Source organism: Cervus canadensis, chromosome 8 (genome assembly GCF_019320065.1).
Source record: "Cervus canadensis isolate Bull #8, Minnesota chromosome 8, ASM1932006v1, whole genome shotgun sequence".
Lineage (NCBI taxonomy): Eukaryota > Metazoa > Chordata > Mammalia > Artiodactyla > Cervidae > Cervus > Cervus canadensis.
The window spans coordinates 37,713,706-37,726,445 of NC_057393.1; the positions used below are offsets into that span (position 1 = coordinate 37,713,706).

Here is a 12,740-nt window from a genome sequence, read left to right on the forward strand (position 1 = left end):
TGGGTCCTTTCCTCTCGGGCTGTTTACCCATGGGAATAGGATGTCCTAAAGCAACACTTCCCCCAAGTGACGTGTTGATAAGTCTGGTTATCAGAAAGATATTACTGGCGGTGTGATACGCAGGCCATTTACATTTTCTTGATAGGGTTAGTCATATGAAAGCTGACAAAGAAGGAAAAGGAGCAGCGGTGTGGCGCAATGTCAACAGACAGCTGTCCTCTGGCTCCCCGATAAATAGGATGACTTGCATTGCTGAGCGGTGTGGTCACTGCCAAAGGAATGGCCCTCTCACATTTCTTCCTGATTCACATATTCAGCGGGGTACTTGTCATCCCCTCCCTCTCCTGCTTCCCAGACACTGAGTCTGAAATGAAAAATTCACCTGCCTCTGAGTTGGCCCCGCGGGCGGGGTGGGGGTGGGGGTGCAGGGGTGTTACTTGGGTTCCCAGGTTGGAAGATTATCTCACCCAGCTCTAGCTATATAAGCTCACTGGAGCAGATGGGCTCCCCAGGGCAACTCAAGGGTTCATTCCTCAGGAGGAAAACAGACTGACAAACTTCGGGTCAACATGATGGTTCTGAAGGTAGAAGAGCTGGTATGTAAAGCACATTATTTTTACGCAGTGAAAAATGGTGCAGCCTTGATTTTTATTTGAAAATTGAAATGCTCTTTTCTTTCAGGCATAACGCACAGGTATTCTGAAAATGTCATATATGGAAAACGGTTGATTTATGTGATGAAATAAGTAAAATTGGAAAAAAAAGGAGCTGGCAGTAATGAATTCTCTATATATTCCCTATTTATTATCTTCTCCTCTGGTTTTACCACTAAAGTGTGGAATCATGTACAGTAATCAAAATGCCTTAGGGAAGGAGTTCTATTGCAACAATATATATCTGGAAACTATAGGAAGGCAAGGGAACATCAAAAGTAATGAAAATGATAGAATTTTAAAACCGTTGGTGGGGATGCGGGGAAGAGGTTGGGGTTTTCTTAGGAGAAATGTGATTAAGTGGATTAAAAGAAGATTTAAACATATCAACCTAACCTAAACCTTGATTTAACCAACACAAGAGAACAAGCATCTGAAGGTATTCCTGGAACACTGGGGCAGCGCATCACAGCCTGAGCTCTGAGAGTGCATTGCTCTGAAGCCACTGTCAGCAGGGAGGAAGGGCCGGGGGACCTCCTGCAGCATCGTTTATGGAGAAGGACCCCAGGACGGACTCTGCTATTCTGACGCTGCCACCTTCTTCCTTGTAGGTTACAGGGAAGAAGAATGGCAGTGGGGATGCTGGGGAGTTCCTTCCTGAGGACTTCAGAGATGGAGAATATGAAGCTGCTGTCACTTTAGAGAAGCAGGAAGACCTGAAAACACTTCCCACCCACTTTGTGAGCCTGGGGGAGCAACAATGGGAAACTGAGAAACAGCGAGAGGCAGAGGTAAGGGCCTTCTGTGAAATTCACTAGTGGGAGGTTGGGAATGGTGTAGAGGACAAAGGTGCCAGATAGGAAGGAGAAGAGAGAGAAACCAAATAAATGCAACCATTCCAAAGGTATTTCTTTATCAATTTCTAACTTATAAAGAAGCAACTTCTATGGAACAGGCTGTAGAAAATAATTCTTTGGCAAGACTATGACCTCTGGATTCTAAATCAATCACCAAATGGTCTATGACTGTGTTTTGATTGAAAGACTTGGAAAGAGAAAAGAGTCCAGTGAATTTCTGATGTCTTATATTGTCTAATTAATACCAAGGAAGGGAGCCTTTTTTTCTCAATAATGTGGTTTGTGGTTCGTGGATCATTGTTTGACTGTGGCAACTTTCTGTGTTGACAAAATGTGTTGCTGGGTGAGTTTTCATTACTTACTAACCACAGATGTAGTCCCAAGACAGTCTGTTTCATGAGCCCTGCTCAGTGAGCCACCTAAAAGACACTGGCATTGAAATTTTAGAGTTTGAAACTTATTAGTAAAGTTTTTTCAATTAAAAAAATTCATGAGCATGATAAAAAAAAAATTCTACAGAAATCTGGGGTCTGTTTATGGAAATAATTACAAAATCATCACTTAGAGACTAGATTCTATCTTCAACAAGAAGCTGGTGCTGCAAGCAAAGGAAGTAAAGATAAAGGCAATTAGCTGAAAAATTTGACCCCTAAATACTTGAATAAGAAATCACTAAATCCAAGTCAAAGATTTATTATAAATATTTTTTTAAATCTTTTTGCTCAAACTGCTCACATACTGAGCTCAGACCTTGCAGATTTTGTTTTGACACAACCAGAATGCTTGTCAGTAGAACTCACCATATTTTGAAACACGGATTTCTTTTTTAGCTCAAGAAGAAAAAACTAGAACAAAGATCAAAACTGGAAAATTTAGAAGATCTTGAAATAATCATTCAACTGAAGAAAAGGAAAAAATACAGGAAAACAAAAGTTCCAGTTGTGAAGGAACCTGAACCTGAAATCGTGGTAAGCGCTGCTTGGTTATGTTGTGGGGGTGGGAGTTAGTCATTCAGTCATGTCCAACTCTGCGACCCCATGGACTGTAGCCCATCAGTCTCCTTTGTCCATGGAATTCTCTGGGCAAGAATACTGGAGTGGGTTGCCATTTCCTTCTTCAGGGGAATCTTCCTAACCCAGAGATTGAACCTGGGTCTCTTGTATTGCAGGCAGATTCTTTATTGTTTGAGCCACCAGGGAAACCCTCGGCCTTAGGCTACAAGGAAATAACTATCTGTGGAGGGTTTGACTGAATGTTGGAAAGCCCATAGTAACTCTCACACTTTTTTTTTTTTTTTGACTTTAGACAGAACCTGTGGATGTGCCTAGGTTTCTCAAAGCTGCCCTGGAGAATAAACTGCCAGTAGTAGAAAAATTCTTGTCAGACAAGAACAATCCAGATGTCTGTGATGAGGTAAGGCTTATACAAAGCACTGCAAAATCCAGCTTGTTAATTTTGTGTTTCTTATGCTTTACTGCAGCCTTGCTAGTCTGGTGCCAGAAATCAATCCACCTGAAACTGTCTCCCCAGCTGTTGCCACATATGCCAGTAGCATAACAGGGGAGTGCAGTGGGCCAGAAAAAGAAAATGCTGGATCAGTGCTATGGATTGCATTATTTTTTTGCACTCTCATATTCTTCCCACTGCTTTTTTCAGTTTGTCTTTAATTTTGAGATCTTTGGGATAGACTTTTAGTATGGCAGCACCAACCACTCATGACTGGAGAAATGTATTATTAGCATTAGCTTTGACTGGACCCAAATATATCAGCTCTACATAGGGAATCTCTAGTCCGGATTTCAGGCATCAGTTCTATCAGTACTTGCTTATTTGATTCCTAGCAGCCAATCTGCATTTTCTGGACCTCAGTTTCCTTATCTGAAAAGAGAGGGCACTGGAATGAAATAATGCCTAATAGTGTTCCAGCACAAAGAGCCTATTAATCCATTTTCGTGTGAGCTCAGTAGTCTCTGACTCTGCGACTGCACAGACTGTAGTCCGCCAGGCTCCTCTGTTCATGGGATTTTTCAGGCAAAATACTGTAGTGGGTTGCCATTTTCTTCTCCAGGGGACCTTCCTGATGCAGAGATGGTATCTGCTGCCTCCTGTATTTCCTGCATTGGCAGGCAAATTCTTTACCACTGAGCCACCTGAAGTGAAAGTGTTAGTCACTCAGTTGTGTCTGACTCTTTGCGACCCCATGGACTGTAGCCCGCCAGGTTCATCTGTCCATGGGATTTTCCAGACAAGAATACTGGAGTGGGTAGTCATTTCCTTCTCCAGCGGATCTTCCTGGCCCAGAGATCAAGCTTGGGTCTCTTGCCTTGCAGGTGGATTCTTTACCCTCTGAGCCACCAAGGAAGCCACCTGGGAAACCCATTAATCCATTATTGGAAGCCAATTTATCAGACATCACTAATCCTTTTTTGACTCCTTTCCCCTATGAACTGAAATGGGGAATCATTTCTGAAGCTGAAAGAAAAATGTCTCCCGTTATCTGAAAAATGAATACTTGCTGATATTCAACCTAACAGCAGTCCCAAAGGAAGGAAATGGCCTGAACTGCATGGCAAATACTACAGAAATCATGAGGGTACAAAACACAAGAAAGGGAAGTGTCAGCACTTAGGTAGTTTTGAATCTAAGTCCACATGCCTCGATGAAGACCTCTAATCACTTAGAAACGTGTATTGCAGGAGATGCAAATCCCAGTTGCAGAATAATTGTTCTAGTTGATAATTTTAGTAAATTTGACATTTCTAACTCATAAAGAAGAACTCAAGTTTCTATCAGCTAGGTCATCAGAATCCCCAGCTTCCTATTTCTTAGAAAGGATTTATACTCATTTTTATATGCATTGCTTTCTTTCACTCTTTTTAAAATCTCTATTCTGACAGTATAAACGGACAGCTCTTCACAGAGCATGCTTGGAAGGACATTTGGCAATTGTGGAGAAGTTAATAGAAGCTGGAGCACAGATTGAATTCCGTGATATGGTAAATATATCTCTTTGTTTGGAAATGAGCCAAAGTAAGTAGACTATGTGAAGTTTGAGAAAACCTACTATGAAAAATGGGGCCAATTGTATTGAAAATTGATCTGAGAGAACTAGACAGAAGCTTATTTCTCCATACAAAGGGAAGTTGGGAGATGGGACTAGGTCATGTGGAAAGTATCTTCCATACATACTGAAAAGGAGTATTTCTGGGAAAAGAAGGAAGTGAGAGCTGTTGGACAGAATTCAATATCCTCATCAAAGACTTGGGTCGTTATCAAGTCAGTAGCCTTACTGAGAAGTAATACAGTCAAAACTTGCTTTTCAGCATCCCCATCCTTCCATCATACATGGCCACCTGCTCCTGACCCTTGGCTGCCAGCAACATCTCAGAATTCTCTAGCTGCACACCTTATTTGATAGATGGTGATTGCCGCCAGTGAGATTTGGGGCTAGACTGCACACAAAATGAATTGCATCTATAGGGAGGTAGCTGCTATTCAGATCTCAGTAATTCAACCACTGTGATTTCTATGCAGACCCATATATAGCATACTCTTTGAAATGAAGATTGAGCTGGGGGGAAAAATGCTTTATTTATTTAAAGACAGCTCAATTTGACGTTTCAAGTAGAGTGGAAAAGGGACTGGAAAAGTCCAAAGGATTTGGCTAAAACTGAATCCAGAAGTTACACACACAGAAAAACAAGTAAAGAAACAAAATATAAAGTTTGCGTGGAAAGACACAAAAATTCACGAGCATGATATTTGGAGGGCCAGGGATACACCAAACTTTCCAGCATGATTAAGTGCAGTGACCACAAACAATGACGGTGTGGGGAGAGGACAGTGTGCTAGAACAGATGACAGCAGAGAACCAAGAAGCGATGAGGAAAAGACGACTGGGACACAGGCAGAGGTGTCAGATCCAGACGAATGTCTTTTGGAAGGGACTACTTCTTTTCTGCCAGAATTTTAAAATCCATACATTTGTCTAGAACTCTTGAGTTTATTTGGCAAAGGTGGTTAAACATTCCAGGCACACTGTGGGCTGGAATAACTCTTCTGCCACTTACTAGCTGTGTTTCCTTGGGTAAAAAAATTGAATAGTTTGGAGCCTCCTTTTTCTTATTTGCAAAATGAGCACAGGAACGCCCACTTCACAATGTTGCTGGGAGCACCAGTGCGTCTGAAGTATGTGGGCACCACGAAATTCTCAGTACATTTTAGTTCTTATCCTCTCTAAAAAAGATTAGGTTTATTAAGAACCTCCTGATGATGCAAACATGCACACAGATACATACACAGGAGAGCATACACTCACGTTCGCACATTTTTGGCCAAAACATTTGGCAAGAGACTTGAACTACAATAGTTAGAACTGGCAACCTAAACCAGGACAGCTCAGTGCCATCACAGATGCCCTAGCAAACCTGGTATTCCTAGGTCTTAGAAACCAAGAACTAAATCCTCTGACCAGGTTCTTCTTCCACTGAGTCATGTCCTCTTACCTTCCCTGTATAGCTTGAATCCACAGCCATCCACTGGGCAAGCCGCGGAGGAAGCCTGGATGTCTTAAAACTGTTGCTGAACAAAGGCGCCAAAATCAGTGCGCGGGATAAGGTATTTCTCCTACCCCCGTCCCCCTCCTCCCCTTCACACATGCGCTGGGGTCTGGGACACCCTCTGTCCTCATGCCCAGGGACCCAACGGGCTCTTCCATTTCATAGTTGCTCAGCACCGCGCTGCATGTCGCGGTGAGGACTGGCCACTACGAGTGCGCAGAGCATCTCATCGCCTGCGAGGCAGACCTCAACGCCAAAGACCGGGTGAGTAGGCCGGCAGAGTTTGGCCTCCTAAAAGCTTCACTCATTTATTTGGGATCACTACCCCTGCTGGGCACCCTTTCGGGACCCACTTCCTGGCCTCAGGCCCTCCTTTAGCCTGTTCACTCTGTTCTCTAGGAAGGAGATACCCCCTTGCATGACGCAGTGAGGCTGAATCGGTACAAGATGATCCGACTCCTGATTACGTATGGCGCCGACCTCAACGTCAAGAACTGTGTAAGTACTCAGGCAAGGGGCCTTGTTTGCCGGCTTTCTAATGAACAGAAGTATGGCTCACATACTTGAAAATAGCCTTACAACGGCAGCATTTCGGGGGTCTTTTGATGATTTAAATGCCCTGTTCCTTCCCATAAGGATATTGCTGACCTTGGCAAGGACTCAGGTCACCTGATCACAAGATGCGGAAGCCACAGTGCCTCCTATGCCCTCAATGCCTAACACAGTATTTAGGAATTCTTTCAGAATTTGGTATTGAAAATAAAAGATGATCAAACCACCCACCTTCACAGACACAAGCAGTGTCTGCTTTGGCCATCCCTGGTTGAGCTAGGCTGGAATAGTCATGAATAAAGACACCCACCATTCTTGAAGCTCTTGAAAATTCCACAGTGGTCAGTGCAGCCAAAGGTCGAGGAACTCAAATGATTCAACACTGAATCTGAGTAACTGTGAATAGTCCTTCCCCTCTTACAACAGCATGAATGCTACCACTTTCCTACAGAGGTAGCCATGCGTTTGCCTTTATTTTTGAGCTAATTTCTATTCATTCTCCTCTTTGGTTTAGCTGCACATCCCTCAAAATAGTTTCTTATATTTAGGCCCAGAAAATGCTTGTATAAATCCCTTTTACAAGTACATGTTAATTTAGCTTCATCTGTAAGCCAGGGAATGTAACCAGATTTTCCTCATGGTCCCAATTCCTAGTCAAGCATCATCTAATATAAGCTTTAAAAATACCACTGGGAGGAATGAGTGTAAAGTACTGAAGAAGTAATTTGAAAGAGGCTTTTGGAGAATCACTTTACAAAGAAAGGGAAAAAAAAAAAACAAACCCAGTCATCTTTTACTGTGAATCATTTCCTCCTCTTACTGTGTTACTATAAGACTGAGAGGAATACTTCATCATTCAAAAAAAAAAAAAACTGTCCTGGTGATAGGAACAAAATAAATGCAATAAATAGAGACTGCTTGAGTTGGGAAAGTGTTAACAGTAGGGTCCCCTCATCCTTGATATAGGATTGATCTTATCAAATAATTTAAACCATCAGAAAGAGTAGATTCAACAAAACCCCCAAAGCTGCAGAAATATAATTTTTTTTTTCAGGCAGAGGTGAAAAGCATATAGATTTGGGGAGACTGTGTAAGTAGCCAGGGAATCACGAGATAAATTTCAATACAAAGGAGTTTAAAGAATTCATGGAAAAATAGCCCTAAATATATAAATAGGCCTCAGAGCTCTGCATTTTCAGTAAGACCCCAGCATAAAGGTTCTAGAAGTATGAATGTCGTTGACCCAATGGATGGATATTTCCAAAAAAGACTACTAAATTACTGGACACCATCTTGAAGGGAATTGCAAACAATACACTACTGTATCATTATTGTGTCATTGTCCCAAACTCTGTCTTCACCTCTGCTGATAAGTGTTCCTCACAGCACATGCTACAGGGTGAGAAGGTCCAAAATTAAGGTTGCAGGGACACCAACTCAAATCCGCCCAGGGCCCAGGCAGATCACATAAATGACTTTATGGTGGCTGCAGGCTCTGTGCACAGAAGGTAGCGGTCCTTCCCTAATCCAGTCCCTTCTTGCTCCATGAAACCATGGATATCGTGCTGCCAAGCCTTCCAGTTTTTTTCAGAGAGATCACAGATTCAATTGGGAAATCTCTTAATTTCCAACCGTTGCCAATTAATTCCAATTTTTAAAAAATCTAAGCTCTGTTTGGGCCAAAACAGGTCTCTAGACTAATTTGCATCTCAAAGCTGCCAGTTTGCAATCTCTAGGATAAAGAGAGACTTCTGAATAGATAGAGATGGAAAATTTTAGGACTTCTTAAATTGAAAGGCAAGAATTGAGATGTGACATAATTTTAACTTTTGTAAATATCTTGAGACATAAAGTAAAAAAATTTTGGTCTCAAAAATCATTGATATCATCTCTAAGAAAAATAAATTTCCTGGGAGAGCCCATTGTAACTTCTGAGCAACTGTGAAAAATCTACTCCCTGGAGCGGTACCTGTGTAATTAAGCCAAGGTGTTGCAGCAGCTCATATCCCACCAGTTTTTATCAGTCAGGAATCATTTTCCAAACTGATAGGAACTGGTTTTTGACCATGTGGATACTGCTACCTCTCCATGCCCATTCTGCAGTACACTGTAGAAGTACAGAGACATCTTTTGAATTTCAGAATAATTTGGCTTAGGCTTGCTATTTAGTGTCAAGGGACTAGGAATTTTTTTACCAACACCTGGGATAGTCCCACAGGGGGGCAAAAAAAACAAACACTGTTGATCTGCTAATTTGAAATGCCAAAAGCATTCCTGTGAGAAACAGTAAAGGACTGGTTTGAATATAAACTGTAAATCATAGTGGGAAACATAAAACACCTCAGTAACATACACCTATCCATTATCTCATTAAATACACACACACAGAGGAGATGAACTTATAGATGTCTTCAACCTGGAAGTCAAATTCCCTCCTCTGTTTTGATTAGGCTGGGAAGACTCCGATGGATCTGGTGCTACACTGGCAGAATGGAACCAAAGCAATATTTGACAGCCTCAAAGAGAACTCCTACAAAGCCTCTCGCATAGCAACATTCTGAGAAAAGTGATGACGAACGATTCCATTGGCTGCTCTTTACCAGCACATGGAAGGCGTTGCCCCAAAGAGCGACTCATACAGAAATCCAGCTTCTGTTTATCAAACTGTTGTAAAGCGGCACCTAATGAGGTTTGGAGCACAGGGACGTAGGCATTGACATTTTCCTTAGTGAAACTCACTCTATTTATTTGTATTTATTCCAGTTAACTTATTTATTTATTTACTGCGATACCACCGATACTCAGATCCTTTGTGATCATTCATTTGGTGAATAAGCTTAGTTTGTATGTGACACGTCAGAGCCTCCCCGTAGGTAGTTCTTAAACCATATTAACCAGCAATGCCTATGATGTATCACCTCGCTCAGGTGAGATGTTTCAAGGTGATTTTGAAAGACAAAGGGGATTACTGCAGCCCTCTTTTCTCCTGCATTTTTAATACTGAAGTTTGAGGCCATGGAAAGCCTGTAGGAGCAGAAGGGGAAACAAGATGAAAGTGATTCTGTGAAGACAGTAAAGCTGGCCATTTGACGCCTGGGCCTGGTATTTCTTACCAAGTATGTACCAAGGTGAAGAGAATGTCTTGAGTGTAAGTGGAAGGAACATGGGCTACTGGGCCTTGCAGAACCAAATGTGCTCAAAAAAGTGAAACTAACTGCAAATTGTAAATGTGTAAATGTATATTATGTTGTATGTATATTTTATATTCATAATAAAAGCAGATTCTAAACCTCTTTCCTTGTTTAAATCTGGTGGAAAGGCCATTTAGATGGGGTTTTGTCTTCCAAGCTTTTCAGGTTATGAATGTTCTGTAGAACTGCACTTCGCAGTATTGCATGTGTACACAGATCACCTGAGAATCTTGCTAAAATGCAGATTCTGATTCCTCCAGTGTGGGTGGGGACTGAGATCTGCATTACTGACAAGCCCCTGGGCAATGCAAAGGTGGTGGTATACCAGTCTTCAATGAGCAGCATGGCTATGAAAACCATGAAGATACACAAGGAGTTCAAGCTCTTTGGCTCCAGTGATGGGGAGAAAGGGACCTCTGGTGGGCAAAATGTTTACTACAAGTTAATGATTCCTTAAAACGTTCCCACTGGGGTTTAACTAATCTGAGGTTTAACAATTATTGTGGACACCAGCTACTAGTGTCAAAGCTGCCCAAGAAAAAAATGCACCTGGCCAATGATTGTTCACCTCCAAAGAGAGCGATTTTATCACATGCTAGGTCAGGTGCTATGACCTGTGATGAGCAAACCAGATTGTCCCTGCCCTGCCTTCCTGGGATTGTTGTTGGTCGCTAAGTCGTGTCCAGCTCTTTGTGACCCCATGGACTGTAACCTGCCAGGATCCTCTGTCATGGGATTTCCCAGGCAAGAATACTGGAGTGGGTTCTATTTTCTTCTTCAGGGGATCTTCCTGACCCAGGGATCGAACCTTCATCTCCTGCATTAGCAAGTGGATTTTTACCACCGAGCCACCTGGGAAGCCCCCTATTCTTAGGACTTCCTAGGAATATTAAAGAAGTGATCACAGAAATAAATACATGGTAACAATCTGCAATTTTCCTCTATTTCTTTGCACTGATTGCTGAGGAAGGCTTTCTTATCTCTCCTGGCTATTCTTTGGAACTCTGCATTCAAATGGAAATATCTTTCCCTTTCTCCTTTGCTTTTCACTTCTCTTTGTTTCACAGCTATTTGTAAGGCCTCCTCAGACAACCATTTTGCCTTTTTGCATTTCTTTTCCATGGGGATGGTCTTGATCCCTGTCTCCTGTACAATGTCACAAACCTCCGTCCATATTTCATCGGGCACTCTGTCTATCAGATCTAGTCCCTTAAATCTATTTCTCACTTCCACTGCATAGTCATAAGGGATTTGATTTAGGTCATACCTGAATGGTCTAGTGGTTTTCCCTACTTTCTTTAAGTCTGAATTTGGCAATAAGGAGTTCATGATCTGAGCCATAGTCAGCTCCAAGTCTTGTTTTTGCTGACTGTATAGAGTTTCTCCATCTTTGGCTGCAAAGAATATAATCAATCTGATTTCGGTGTTGACCATCTGTAGAGTCTTCTCTTGTGTTGTTGGAAGAGGGTGTTTGCTACAACCAGTGCGTTCTCTTGGCAAAACTCTATTAGCCTTTGCCCTGCTTCATTCTGTACTCCAAGGCCAAATGTGCCTGTTACTCCAGGTGTTTCTTGACTTCCTACTTTTGCATTCCAGTCCCCTATAATGAAAAGGGCATCTTTTTTGGGTGTTAGTGCTAAAAGGTCTTGTAGGTCTTCATAGAACTGTTTAACTTCAGCTTCTTCAGCGTTACTGGTTGGGGCATAGGCTTGGATTACTGTGATGTTGAATGGTTTGCCTTGGAAACGAACAGAGATCATTCTGTCATTTTTTTGAGATTGCATCCAAGTACCGCATTTCAGACTCTCTTGTTGACCATCATGGCTACTCCATTTCTTCTAAGGGATTCCTGCCCACAGTAGTAGATATAATGGTCATCTGAGTTAAATTCACCCATTCCAGTCCATTTTAGTTCGCTGATTCCTAGAATGTCGACATTCACTCTTGCCACCTCCTGTTTGACCACTTCCAATTTGCCTTGATTCATGGACCTAACATTCCGGGTTCCTATGCAATATTGCTCTTTACAGCATCAGACCTTGCTTCTATCACCAGTCACATCCACAACTGGGTATTGTTTTTGCTTTGGCTCCATCCCTTCATTCTTCCTGGAGTTATTTCTCCACTGATCTCCAGTAGCATATTGGGCACCTACTGACCTGGGGAGTTCCTCTTTCAGTATCCTATCATTTTACCTTTTCATACTGTTCATGGGGTTCTCAAGTCAAGAATACTGAAGTGGTTTGCCATTCCCTTCTCCAGTGGACCACATTCTGTCAGACCTGTCCACCATGACCTGACTGTCTTGGGTGGCCCCACACCGCATGGCTTAGTTTCATTGAGTTAGACAAGACCGTGGTCTGTGCGATCAGATTGGCTAGTTTTCTGTGATTATGGTTTTAGTGTGTCTGCCCTCTGATGCCCTCCTGCAACAATTACCGTCTTACTTGGGTTTCTCTTAACTTGGACTTGGGGTATCTCTTTATGGCTGCTCCAGCAAAGCGCAGCCTCTGCTCCTTACCTTGGACGAGGGGTATCTCCTCACGGCCGCCCCTCCTGACCTTGAACGTGGAGTAGCTCCTCTTGGCCCTCCTGTGCCTGGGCAGCCACCGCTCCTTGGAGGTGGGGTTGCTCCTCTTGGCAGCCGCCCCTGACCTCGGGGTGTGGGGTAGCTCCACTTGGCCGCTGCCCCTGACCTCGGGCATGTGGTAGCTTGTCTCGGCCTAGATTAGAGATCTCTTCAAGAAAATTAGAGACACCAAGGGAACATTTCATGCAAAGATGGGTTTGATAAAGGACAGAAATGGTATGGACCTAACAGAAGCAGAAGATATTAAGAGGTGGCAAGAATACACAGAAGAACTGTACCAAAAAAAAAAAAATCTTCACAATCCAGATAATCATGATGGTGTGATCACTCACCTAGGA

General features: G+C 42.6%; 1 protein-coding gene across 1 annotated transcript; it reads left to right on the top strand.

The window, feature by feature from the left end:
* The first annotated feature begins 258 nt into the window (after positions 1-258).
* Positions 259-9,914, top strand: ANKRD1 (ankyrin repeat domain 1). The gene is made up of 9 exons (XM_043476689.1): positions 259-596; positions 1,265-1,444; positions 2,341-2,478; positions 2,816-2,923; positions 4,408-4,506; positions 6,029-6,127; positions 6,235-6,333; positions 6,469-6,567; positions 9,072-9,914. The coding sequence occupies exons 1-9, from the start codon at positions 570-572 to the stop codon at positions 9,180-9,182; spliced, it is 960 nt and encodes a 319-aa protein (XP_043332624.1). The 5' UTR covers positions 259-569; the 3' UTR covers positions 9,183-9,914.
* The last annotated feature ends 2,826 nt before the right edge of the window (positions 9,915-12,740 follow it).